A 13,836-nucleotide genomic window follows, 5' to 3' on the forward strand; every position below is an offset into this window, starting at 1 on the left:
AGATGAAACACTATGGTGAAGCTGCTTTCTTTTTGCAGTAAGAATACTGATATAAATGCGCACTGTTTACAAGAACCCAACTAACCCTGCAGAATATAATAATACCAGACATTTTAATTATAATCAAAGTTAATTATCTAAATAGGTCTGGCTTTGTGTTACTAACAGTTAATGCTTGTTAGAAAATGTATTCATGCCAATTAGAGTTGTGTTGGTGGTTTTGGACACTATCGGCCCATTAATACGTCTGGATTGAGAACTAATGAAAGGTTTTACTGTAATGTCATGGTTTGAATGTCACAAAGGTTAAGACCTTGTTGAAATCAAATAAAAGAGCAGCATCTACATAAACTCTTGGTCCTGGTCAAGATAAACCCCGGGAAAGACAACATCATGACATTGAGCTTTGTTTTAAAATCACTGCACAGCTCTGAGTGTTTTTTTTCATCAAAGGGCAACTCAAAAGTTGTACGAATTGTGATTAGAGAATAACCAGTTCCCCTTTCTTGTCTTTCTCTCTTTCTCACCCACCCAGAGTCAGGCCATGCGTATTGTCCGGACGGTCGGCCAGGCCTTCGAGGTTTGTCACAGACTGAGTGTGCTCCACGCACAACAGAATGCAGATGGACAGGAAGACGGCCACAGCGAAAAGAACGACTTGTCCGTCACAGGTACACGCACCAACAATTCTTCATTTTTCCCATTCCCACCGGCCTGCATTGTGTGCAAATGTTAAGCAGTGCTGCCCCTTCCCCTTCAGCAGTGGCTTACTTTTTTTCATCAGAAAATTATTTATGTTCACTTTCCTTCTGCGTTTCAACCTTGAAGAAACAGAAGGTGACATAAGACAGAAGATTCACAGACTAAAGACTGAGTGTTTTCTATGTGGGCGCTGCCTTTTTATCACTACTGTTGAAATGGAAAATGTATCTGTTGCAACCTTGACAGAGCTCCTTGAAGGTTCATGAAGTGAAGTCAGTGACACATGGGGAAAGTAAAACACCAGCTATAAATTATTTCTTGGAAGTGATATTTTTAATTTGTTGTCTTATCTTAAGTTGTTCTGGCATTCCAAGAGTATCCCGGAACATTAGATGCACATTTCAGGGTAGCAAGGTCAAAGAATATTTGTATGTGGCAAAGGCAAAAAGAGCTGACGTATTATATTGGATTCAGCTACATTTCTTAACACGTGTCAGTTGTGTTCTGTGTAAGAATACAGAAGACAGCAGAACGTACATGCTTTTTTTGGACAAGCAAAACAATACAGAGTCAGACAGACGTGTGGGTGTCGAGGATGTTACAGTTCATGATTCAGTGTGCCAGAGTGCTGAGTGTGTTAATAGAAGAGGCGGATGTCCATCTTTGGTTGCGGCTGTAAAAAATGTTGTCAATGGTGTCTAAAAATTAATGACTGATAGAAGTAGCCAAGCCTCTGCTACCTGGCTAATGCACTAGTGTGTGCCAGCTGAGCACACACTGGTGTGCATTGGAAGCTTTTTTAACGAGGTTATTTTAGAGAAACCCATTGACTGTGGCTTAAAATCAATATGCTTTTTAAAGCAAAGTATATATAATATTTTTGGGTGGTATCTCAGTGGCTTAGTTGATAAGATGCTTATCCTATACAAATTGAGACATCCTCTCTGCCCTAGTATCCTGTCACCTTTATGCGTCTTTCAAATAAAAGCATAATATTCCCTAAAAGTATAATTTTTTAACATGGTAGATTGGTATAAAGGTTTGATAAAACCTTTATGTTATGATCACATTTTAGTCCCCAGAGTTATTGCTCATTGATTTAAGGTAAACATGTTTCAACCCTGTATCAAGTTACATGGTTTTAATTTTTTCCCACAACATAGCATTTGCAGCTAATGATCAGTTAGTATGAAGCTAACATGTGTTGATATCAATCAGCAACTGTTTTATTAAGCTATTATCATTACATGTATTCAATTAAAGCCAAAGTTTAAAAAAGCTGTACTGTTCCTTTAAATAATTTGATGGAAGCAAGGATCCATTTCGCTCTTGTGTGAACAAGGTTACACAGTTTCAGTAGAAGATCTCCTCACAAGAGAAAACATAAACAAACCTGGAATGATTAGTATTAAGTCATGAAATAAAATTAAAAACATATTTAGTTGATCAACATGGCCATGGTTGGATTAAATCCATTATCCGGCCCATACCATCCATCTATCCGTTTATCAATCAATCATCATCAGTTTATCCAGGGGGACCCTAAACTTCTCTTTCCCGAGCCACATTAACTAGTTCTGACTGAGGGATCCTGAGGCATTCCCAGGCCAGTGTGAAGATATAGGGCCGGTTTCGCAGACATGGATTAAGCCTAGTTCTGGACTAAATTGTACTTTCAATGGACAATCTCCATTCAAAATTCCATTTAGTCCAGGACTAGGCTTAATCCATGTCTGTGAAACTGGCCCATAATCTCTCCACCTAGTCCTGGGTCTTCCTCCTCAAAGCTCTCCGTGCCTGAAACACCTCCCTAGGAAGGGACCCAGGGTGGGCCTCCTTACCAGATGCCCGAACTTCCTCAACTGGCTCCTCACCCTATCTCTAAGGGAGACGCTAGCCACCACCCCTTTCCCCCGCTTGTACCCGTACACTCATTCTGTCAGTCATTACCCAGCCTTCATGACCATAGGTGAGGGTAGGACCAAAGATTGACTGGTAGATTGAGAGCTTTGCATTCCGCCTCAGGCTCGTCACTGTGAGGTAAAGCGAGTGCAATACCGCCCCCTCTGATCCGGTTATCCGGCCCATCTCACGCTCCATTGTCCCCTCACTCACAAACAAGAACCCGAGGTACCTGAACTCATTTACTTTGGGATAAGGACTCATTCCTTACCTGGACTAGGCAATCCATCAGTTTCCTGCTGAGAAAGCATGGCCTCATATTAACTGTAGAGGTACGGATCCTCATCCCAGCCGCTTCACACTCGGCTGCAAACCGAAATTAAATATAAAGTTTTAAAAGAAAGAATTATGCAAAGTCTTGAGGTCTTGGCAACTCATTATGCAATGTAAACAAACACCTTCACACTTCTCATACAGTCCCTAGAAAGCACAAACCAAGATTGTGTTGTACGCAGCCTGCAGACAACACAAACATACACACATTCCTGCCTGCACAGTCAAGCCAAGTTGTCAAGCAGTAGAGGGTGATGCTGCGGTGAATGTCACGGATGAGTCCACCCAAAGAAAGAAGGCAGCGCACAACAATACTAGTGGGCTGAGCTACTTTTATCCGCTGCCTCGTGCCTGGACCGGATGGGCTTCACTCTAGTCCCAGGGACACGTGTCTGTGAGTGGGATCGGAGAGGACGGACAGGGGGGGATTCGGCATTAGGGAGAGTCCACGAACGGAGCTCTTTCACACCGGCGTTCCAGTCATTACAGAGGCTAGACTCTGGCGATCTGAGAGCGTGGCAGGCTGTGGATACGTTATCTATCTCCACATCCCCATTTTCAGCCCTCCAGAGACGAGCTCTCGCTTTCACATGCTGATGAGCCCAGAGATCACACAGGAGCCATAACTGTACATCACACACACAGGGTGAGAGGACCCCACACGCATACAAATTGCAAGGCCTACGCACACTCGCTGTCATGGTGCGTTAAAGCAACACAAGAGCCGTCACGCACAGCCAATGAGCTTATCTGGTGAAGTAATTATCATGGCAATGGAAGGAGAGGGGGATAGAAGAGTGCGAGATAACGGATTACAGAAAATGAAAAGCTGGGTGAAAGCGAGAGAGTAAGAAAAAGGGGAATGTGGGAGCGTGGAGGACCCGAGGAGCAAGAAAAGATCAATTGTAGAAGTGAAATGTAGAGGAGGAGAGGGGATTGAGAGCAAGGTTGTACAGCAGGGAGCCAGAAGAGAAAGGGGTGGGGGGTTTGGAGGGCAGAGCAAGTGATGATTTGTTATCAGAAGAATGTTTGTGCAGCATCTCCCCACAATTGTACATAAATAACTGTGTAAAACAGCTTACAACACTAGGACTAGAACATCCCACTCAATGGAAAATAATTCCAAATTGTGGAACAGTACAGTAATATTATCAATACAGCGCACTAGCATAAACGTAAAATGAAGACCAAATAAAAGCCTACAGGACATATGATGGAGCATCTTGCTGACAAGCAGAAGATTTGGACCTAATCGCATACAATGCACATTGACCATTCAGTCAGTATATCTGAGATGAAGAATAAAACCTCTTACATACTTAGACATCTTTCAGTATATGAAAAATACTATGTGAGCTTTGAAGGTGTTTTTTCTCTGCTTGCAGTCCCCATGCTAAGTTAGGCTAATCACTTCATGGCTTCTGTTCTGCTCATTATCACGAGTCATAAACATAAGAGTGGTATCTTCTCCTCTCAGAATGTCAAACATTAATTTTAATGCTTTCAAATCAGTATAGCATTGCGCCACACACGTAAGCTATGCAATGAAGTAACACAGGCCTTATTTTATCCATTTATTGTTCTTTTATTTAAATGTATGATTTTTCTGTTTCATAAATAAGCACATCGCAGAAGTGATTGTGTAGAGTGTATTGATGAAACTTGCTTTTTGAGAGGCAATCTTTAGTAACTGCCATCTATTCTTGGTATAAAATAGCTTTGCCACTTGTTAAGTGAGCACGGTCCCAGCAGCGCCAAGTGCAATCAGATATGTATAGTAATGTGAAATGAAGTTTGCCTGGAAGCAAATGCTTTTTCTGTCTAGTGGCCAGTTGTTAATTACATTGCTCAAACAAGGAAGTAAAACTAAAAACTTTAACGATTGAGCTGACACTCCCACTGTTACACAATTTACTCTGAAGTCAAGTGGACGAGGTTATGATTCACGGCCATCCAACTTCAGGCTTTGTAATCAGAGGAACTGTGTAAACACTGGCAAATCAAAACACACTTGAAATGAATGAAACATAAAACAAGAACAATATACTTAGTCTGAATTGGTGTTCAACGTCCACAATTTAGTGAACCGTTTGTTGACAAGACTTTTTCACTTGACCTTATCTGAATATGTAAAAATGTATGGCAACTGTATTTGTGCAGTCTCTTCTTCAAGTGTTTCATAGTATTTATTTGATACAAATGCTAGCAGCTGTTGTGTGTTTTACTGAATTGAACTGAATGGTTTCCTTTTTTCAAAGACATTGCAAAGAAATCTATTTTATTAAAAATCAAACCTGGCCAAATAAGATGAGAAGAAATGGCTCAATACAGCTTTGATATAGAAGTGTTCCAAGGTAACAGAGGGGTCAGAGCAGCAGAATATAGCGCTCCTCATGAGGTAGTTTTCATCGATTTTGTCTCATACACGGGCACTACTGTTGATCCCCATTGTTAATAACAACTGGGTCAATGTAAACTCAGTCTTTATCCAATGTGCTCCAGCTGCTCTCATTAAAAATGTATTAACAGCAATTACAGCGCTGTTTAAAAACCCATGGAACAAGAGAGCGCTGGCAGCATTGCATTCAATTTACTTGTTTTTGTATTATAGGCCTATCTCTAACTTGACTGTTAATTTGCTTAAGAGTTGTAACACTGAACAGCTGAGACATATGTTAAGTCTACACTAGGGATGAGAGGATACAAGATTTAATAGAGAAATTGCGATAAATATCACTGACAATATGTTGAGTGTGGGTGAATTTCAATTATAGGGACAATCGTGATTCAGGATGATCACCAATATCTTTGTGAGGGAAAACACTATCTCTTTCGCTAACTGACAGTCCTGTATTGATTTCCTGATATATTTGGTATTGCCTCGATCTGAATTGTTGCATCTTTCCAGTCATTCCTACATCCTAAACATGTCACCATGGCTGCAGGCTTGGCTTGTCCATTATATCACCTTCAAATTTTTTTAATCTTTTAAGTCTGTTTGATTTGTTTTTCCTCCTACTTGTGATGCAATAACAATACTTGATTCATAACTAAATGTAAGGTAACATGACTCCAGTATGTTTAAGAGACATGTTAAGCACATGTTGATGATGATGTTCTTATGTCCCATGCCTAACTTTTAATCAAGCACTTAATCATGCATACAGTACTGTATACTATGGCTCTATGGAACTTGTTTCTTAATCGACTGTATTCATGTGTGTCCGTCCATGTGTGCGTGTGAACATGCTCATGACTACATGTGTGTATGCAGGCGTGCGTGCTTATCCACCTGTATGTGTGTGTACTTTCCTCGGCTCAGCTCGAGAGCTAACGGGCGAGGAGAAGACGGCGCCCGTCACCGAGGAGACGGATATCGATGCGGAGGAGGTGAGCCAGGTGCCGGCAGAAGAGGAGTTAACCCTCAATAGAGGAGTAACTGACCTGGACGCCACACCCAAAGCAGCTGAAGTCAAGCACTCAGAGAGCAAGGTAAATCATCCCACAATAGTGTGTGTGTTTCCCGTTGTAAAGAAATTATCTCAAGGAAGTGATACACACTGAAAAAATATGAACTGTGTGTGTGTGTGTGTGTGTGTGTGTGTGTGTGTGTGTGTGTGTGTGTGTGTGTGTGTGTGTGTGTGTGTGTGTGTGTGTGTGTGTGTGTGTGTGTGTGTGTGTGTGTGTGTGTGTGTGTGTGTGTGTGTGTGTGTGTGTGTGTGCGTGTGTAGGTAAGTTCAATAATGTAACAAGTAAACTGAGCATAAATCCCATGTTGACATTTCAGTTCATTTTGGAAATGGTTTGATGAGGTATTGGATTTTTGGCAACACGTTTGGATATTACTTTCCCCCAGAAAAGTTGTTAGGCATGGTGGCAATGGTGCTGCACGATTTAGTGAGATAGTACGATTGCGATTATAGCGGGCAATTTTGTGATTGCGATATAATAAATAAACGGTAAAATTAGTCTACTTGCTTGATTTTCAAAGAAAATAATGGTCCAGCTCAGGACCCTTAGGCAAAATAGAAAATAAGAATAACACTAAATCTTACTTTTCTAAATTGTGGTCCAATATCTTATATAATCTTTAGATCGCAGTTCTATCCACCAGGCTGAAGACTATGGTTACTGTACTTTTAGGAAGGCAATGATTTTAGTGACTGACAGAAGCACATGTCAAATGCAGAGATAATAGCTTTTGTTTTTGCAATGTGTAATGGAGAACACTAGTGGACAAAGATAGAAGGATTTGTCTTGCCCTTTAATGTAATTTGTTGTGCCTTTGTGTACTAACCAACCATAAACATCAAGTTGACACACCACTGTGACTGTGTTTGTGAATAGCATGATGATAGAAATAGCTCCCTTACTACTCAAATTCTATTCCGGGGGGCGTCTGTCTGCAGTGTGTTGGCAGCTGAGCTCCTGGATCACTCTATACGCTAGTCATCCTGTTTGTGTTTGTAGTCATGTGTTTGTGTTTGTGTGGCCTCATAGTGTTAGAGATTTGATACAGCTCAGTCAGACTGTCTGCCCCGTGGCCTGTGGAAACCCAACACCGGCAGTCCTGATCCATAAAGCAGAGAAATGTCTGGAGGTGTGTCTGCGCGTCTGTCTGGCTGTGGGCTGGCAGAGCGGCTTGGCGGCTGTTGTTCACTGATTTACAGTAGCATGGAGGGCTGTAATTGGGTTTTTAATCGAGGCAGCGCTGGTGGAAAGATGAAACTGCATGAGGTTAGAAAGGGGGATGTTTATTGCATGATTCTTTGGCTTGGGTCTTGGGTTTGGCAGCAATGGTGTATCATGATTATTTAATTCTGTTATGATTTAGATTTTTTTTAGTGAGGGAGAAAAATAGTGGACAAGGATAGAAGGTTTGATTCGCTGTTTTGTGACCTAACAACACACTTTCATTCACAGTGTTATGTTTCTGCGGAGTGTTCTTCTTATATTGCTTTTTCATTTTATTGCAAAATTGTCTTCCATCTTTCTTCCTCCAATCCATTTGGAGAGAAGGTTGCTTTTTATCATTTCAGAAGGCAACCTTGTCTGCCTAAAGTTACTATCCCCCTCAAGTTACTATCTCCTGAATCTCTGTGACATTATGCATTCTGTTGTACTATCAATGAGAAATGTTTCTGCTGAACATACTGTATCAGCAAAACATTTTCTTTAGACAGAATTCTATTATGTTATTCATTTCATTCACAATCATTCCCAAACCTAAACAAAGTGCCTCAGTAGCGTAAAAGTCTCAGTATGCTTCAAACCAAGCGTTTTATTTTACCGTTCTGAAATTGGAAATCTGACTTAAACGACCACTTTACACAGCAATTGATGTGCAGAGCTTTTTTCTACCAAAACCGCCCCATTTGTTCGCGCCATAGTGTTACTACAATGCAACACAATTCTTGGAGAGATATAAGGGACGTGGCGTTGTGCTGTTATGTATTCAACTTGCATTATTAGCTCTCTGCTGGTCAGAGGGCCAAGTGAAGTCAATTATATCTACATTATATTGCAGCAAAGATAACAGAACTCATCTCAGTACGCTTTATATATGCCGCATGTGTAGACCAAACTCTCATGAGTAATGGTGGCAAAGATAAAAAAAATCAAAAAACTCAGAATGAACCCTGCTCTCAGGTGAATGACCATCTGCTCCGACTGGCTAGGTTGTGGGAGACATAGGGACACACAGAGAGGCACAGCAACAACAATTACAGTAATGGTACTGCTAAAAATACGAGTAGTAATAATAGTAGCAGTGGGCATGAAGCAGCACCAGGTGGTAGCATCAGGTGGTCTGCAGGCACACCTCCACAGATATATGGTCCATATGCACCAAAACTAATTCAGGGAAATTGTTTTATTTGTTCTGTTCTTCATGTTCTTTTTTTGCCTTGCCAGTACAATTGTCAAGAGTTCCACTTTGCAGGAAGTTCCCTGATCTGTAGTTAACTCTGGGTAATTAGATAGCTCCTCCAGCAGTCTCAATTAATGGTAAATAATTAAGTAGACAAGCTGTTAGGCAGCACTCCAGCCCAAGGTTTATTAAACATGTCATCAGGACCCAAACGAGAACATAGAGTCACCTTGGGCTGCCAGCTCACTGAAACAAACCTGCGCATTCACGAATCACCACATGGGGACTTACCAGAGCAAGACTTTGATAGGCAGTTTGGGTCCCTATACCTAGTTGTGAGAAACCCAAGCTATTCAGCTGTTAATCAGTCCTTAGATCCCATTAACGTTACATTTATGAGATCTTTCTTTACAGCGCATGATTGAAAGCAACATGGCGTGAAATCACTGAAACAACGAGCCCTCAGCGAGGACCTCTATTCTCAGGTCATTGGAGGAAGTGTGTGTGTGTGTGTGTGTGTGTGTGTGTGTGTGTGTGTGTGTGTGTGTGTGTGTGTGTGTGTGTGTGTGTGTGTGTGTGTGTGTGTGTGTGTGTGTGTGTGTGTGTGTGTGTGTGTGTGTGTGTGTGTGTGTGTGTGTGTGTGTGTGTGTGTGTGTGTGTGTGTGTGTGTGTGCATGGACTGAATGTATTATTTTCGATTTATTTTCCTTCACACATTTGTCACTCCTAACAGCTTGATGAATTCAATGGGAATGTGCAAAGACAAGTGGGAGAAGATAACTTTGAGAAAGATGTTTGTGGTGTCTCTGTGCCTTTACGTTACTTTCCGTGAGTACGAAGTATTATTACACAACGCGTGCGTGTACTCTCCTGAGCGGAGGGGTTTCCATTCACTAAAGGGTTTCTCAGGGAGCTCATGAAAGGGAAAGCAGCCTGCCAGTGTTAAAGTTCATTCTCTTCTTGTCACCTAGCGTTAGACTGACAAATCCCTGTGACCCCCGTGTTCAAACGATCCCACAGGACTCGGAGGAGAGCACACATCAATCCTACCGGCTCTGTGTGCACATTGGACGTTACTTGTATAAAATGGTGACCTCTTGTATTACAAACTTGCATTTTACACATTTCAGGTTGATGAGAGAGAGAGAGAGAGAGAGAGAGAGAGAGAGAGAGAGAGAGAGAGAGAGAGAGAGAGAGAGAGAGAGACTTTGATAGAAGTTTTGCCCGTGGCACTAGGTGTAAACACGCTGATCCCTGAGTACAGCCCTGCAGGCAGCTCATCACAGGCAGCCCTCTCTCTCTCTTCCTGTTTCCTATTTTTCCCTCCTCTCTATTTGAAGAGACAGTTAACATATCTTGATGCAAAGCCATGTTGCTATTCAGTTAAATGCAGGCACTTATTTATCGTGTCCTTTCCTCTGATTTGCTCCGAGGCTTAATTTACAAGTTTCTGCTAATAATTCAAATCCAATAGTATATGTTTGTATAATGTGTTTTTAGAAAGGCCCTATTTCAGTAGTCAAAAAATTACCAATCATTTCCAATACATAATATTGAACAGTATAGAGAATAAAGTTAACATTACTGTTGTTTACAATGATACATTAATAACAAATTAAAATTGTACTTTACCAGCTTCTCTTTCGAAGACATTCCAATTGTCACTGTCATTTCTAGCAAATAACCGTTCTTTCAAAGGAAAATTGCTAAATCATTATGTAATATTAAAAAGCAGCTCACGGATCTGCTACACTGAGCCTGCCAAGAAAGCCTGAAACGTCTGCTGTGCTGAGCAGTAATCTTTTTTGCTCATTGGCAATCAGGACCCAAAAGCCTTAACAGATTTGAATGTAATGCCAAATGAAAATATGACATTTTTTCTTCTTTAACCTGTCCTCTCATCAGTCATTCAGTTTGTCCAACATCTTGACGTACATATAGGTCAAGCTTTGAGTCTCTTTACTGGGATAAGTTGTTGGCAGTTTATCCCATCCAAACCTTTTTTTATCAGGGCTAAAATAAACACTGCAGCCTCTAGAGTCACCACCGACCAACAGTACTACTCGCAGCCTGCTTCATGTTCTTGCAGAATGTGTATATATCCACTGTAAATGATATCTGAATACTGATGAGGATAGCGCTCGTTCCTACCGATCCTATTCAATATATCTTTTTTGGCAGTTTGTTTTGTTTTACAAATTGGATGTTCTTTTTTTCAATAGCCAGTTAATTAGATTAAAATGAATGGTGTTGTGGCAAATGCTATATGCAGTAATTTAGTCAGTGAAATTTAAAGGGATGCACGGTACCACAGTAAAACACCCACAACATTTCAGTGCACTACAGAGTGTTCATACTAGAGTGTGTCTGTTCCTCGCTGATAAAGCTTAAGAATTCATCGCTTCTATCCAGTGTGAATGTAAACATCCTCAAAGCTGCTTTCACACATGTGATGACTCACTTTTTATTTACGACAGTTGTGATGATGACATGAAGACTTGTGGAGGAAGGAGCAATGTTAGGAGACAGTGGATTTAAAACGTAAAATGAGAGCGATTCCACTGTTTCTTGTTTGTGTGATATGGAAATGGATGTGTCGAAGCACATTACCAAGCAATTCATCTAGAGAATACGCTGCAGCGCGGGGGAAGATTAACAAGACTGTGAGACAACTTCCTAAAATGAAATCAATATGTTTTTTGCAGTGTGCTCACGCAGTTCACTGAAGCTGAATGTGACAGAGAATTGGAGAAAGAATAGTGAAAAAAAGTGGACTAGCATTAATAGCTTAAAGCACAAGAAACACAACGTCACAGGACCATAATATAAGCAGACAACGTGTTATTTATCTCTTACTTTGCCTTTAATTAAAATAAATTAGAATGCGTAACGTGGGAATGTTAGTTATCATCGTCATTTCCACACTAATTAGGAGGTTTTGGAAGACAGGAAAAATACTAATTAACCTTTTCAACTTTAAGAACTTAAAAAAGCATTGCACGGCCGGTATAAAAACAAAGCTGAAGTTATGATTACGCTTACTGAAAAGAAAAACAATGGCAGACCAAATAAAATGTAGGTTCTTAGAGAAAATAAATCATTTAGTCTGGTCTTGATGCCAACATTATTATAACGTGTCATTGAAAGAGGATCATATTTTGTCATTTTTAAGAGTATGGGTCGTTGATTTTTTCTTATAATATAATGATAATAATCTGATAATGCAGAAGGTGTAGTGATTTTTTCTCCGGGCCACAAAGATGTTATCTGACGAGAGTTGATAATCCAGTGCTCATACACTGGAGGAGTTGGACTTCTTCAGTAAAGCAGGAGACATTTAAAATGTTATTCCAAACAGATAATGGTTTGTCTTTTACAGTCGACTCAGTCGGTACACAGCCGCCCAAACAAACCACCACAAGAGATTGCCAGTATCCAAAAAAGGTTAAACCAACCCTTGATCTGGAGTGTTCCTTTATAGCCACAGTTTACAACAACATCCACTTATCAACAGCCTTTACTTACATGCCCTTTTCCCCCCGGGGACACACTTTCAGGACCGAGACTTATCTTATGTGAGAATATCCCTTCACCCTTTAATACTAGAGCGGAGAGGTCTACTTTATTGTTTTGCTGGGGCTGGGTCTCTTGATAGCCTCAGGGTCTAAAGATTGGATATCTCATCCTTCGTGAATGTTTGTGGACATGTAAAAGTTGTGATGCAACTGTAGGCCGCCGACCATTGAGGAGTCACCATTGGTACAGATCATTCTTCATTCTTGTGCCCTGTGGCTTTCCATCCATCCGTTATACACATGCATATCTAGTAATGCTGATATGGTTTCATCATCTCATGTAGGATGCACTTCACCCTGAGCCTTGTATATGAGAAATGTTTTCCTTTTGAGTTTTCAGCTGATAAGGAACCACAGGCCGAAGTGTAACAGTGACCCACCTTTTGACATTAAGCAGTGTCAGCCCAGGATTAATATTTGCCGGTTGGAATCAGCCTAGCTACTGTTTTTATGAAACCTCATTCTTTCTTGGGACTGGTTGAAAGGGTCGCCTTGTTTGAGTGAACCACTAGCTCAAATGAACACACAAACTTTTGCTTCGAAACATTGGCTTTGTCTCTCTCTCTTTCTCTCTCTCTATCTCCCTCTCTCTCTCTCTCCCTCTCTCTCTCTTCCTTTCTCTCTGCATCTATCACTTGACTTTCCACTCCATTAGCCAGCATTTTGTGCTGACGTTCAATATCTTTTTCCAAACTCCACTGTGTTCTTGCCAGTGAACTTTCGGGTATTCAGTGCTCAAATAGTCTCAAATAGAGGATTTAGTCAATTATTTTCCCCTTCTTTTTTTCTGAAACTCATTAGAGTTTGACCCACCAAATCTATTCAGATGTTAAACGTTGGCATGGCAGCCTTTAAAGATACCACAGAATGGACAGTTTAACCAGACTTTGTTGAAACAAGCAAACTTGAAGTATATATTTGTGGGCTCCATAACAAATGCAAAGCTGCTATGAGTGAACACACACACACACGCACACACACACACACACACACACAGCTGCTGTGTCAGTAGGGGGGTGGAGGGGTAATGGGAATCTGGGCTTATTAACTGGTTATGCTTCTTCACGCTAATTAAAGGCCTACTGGGCAACATTGTGCCGATGCATGGTGAAAGTCAGCAGGTTTCTCTTTGTTATATAATACAACTGATTTCACTGAGCAATTCAGTTATCTGATGTGTCCCTCCTCTCTCAATTGAACTGTCTTGCAGTATATTTGGTTGGTTGGGTTTGCTTCAATCATTCAGATCATACTTTGTTTCCCCTGTAATAAATGTAAGTTATTATTAGGGACTTAAACATGGTGGGGGAGTAGTCGTATTGACAGATGTATTCATTGAAACAGGGAAACACGGGTGTCAAAGCTTAATGTGGACATATGCATCCCAATAAGAGCCTCTCCACTACTTTTACTGCTAATGACTGTTTACATTACAGTCAATGGTATGATCTGACA

General features: G+C 40.9%; 1 protein-coding gene across 1 annotated transcript in view; it reads left to right on the forward strand.

The window, feature by feature from the left end:
• The window catches only part of LOC307254658 (carboxyl-terminal PDZ ligand of neuronal nitric oxide synthase protein-like), a 147,668-nt gene that overhangs the window by 89,748 nt on the left and 44,084 nt on the right, over positions 1–13,836 (forward strand). Inside the window, exons 6-7 of the mRNA XM_080033125.1 lie at positions 536–671; positions 6,260–6,429. Of these exons, the coding sequence (XP_079889251.1) occupies positions 536–671; positions 6,260–6,429 (306 nt within the window). The remainder of the gene's footprint in view (positions 1–535; positions 672–6,259; positions 6,430–13,836) is intronic.

This window comes from Ammodytes marinus, assembly GCF_949987685.1.
Source record: "Ammodytes marinus genome assembly, chromosome: 8".
In the NCBI taxonomy this organism is placed as follows: Eukaryota; Metazoa; Chordata; class Actinopteri; order Uranoscopiformes; family Ammodytidae; genus Ammodytes; species Ammodytes marinus.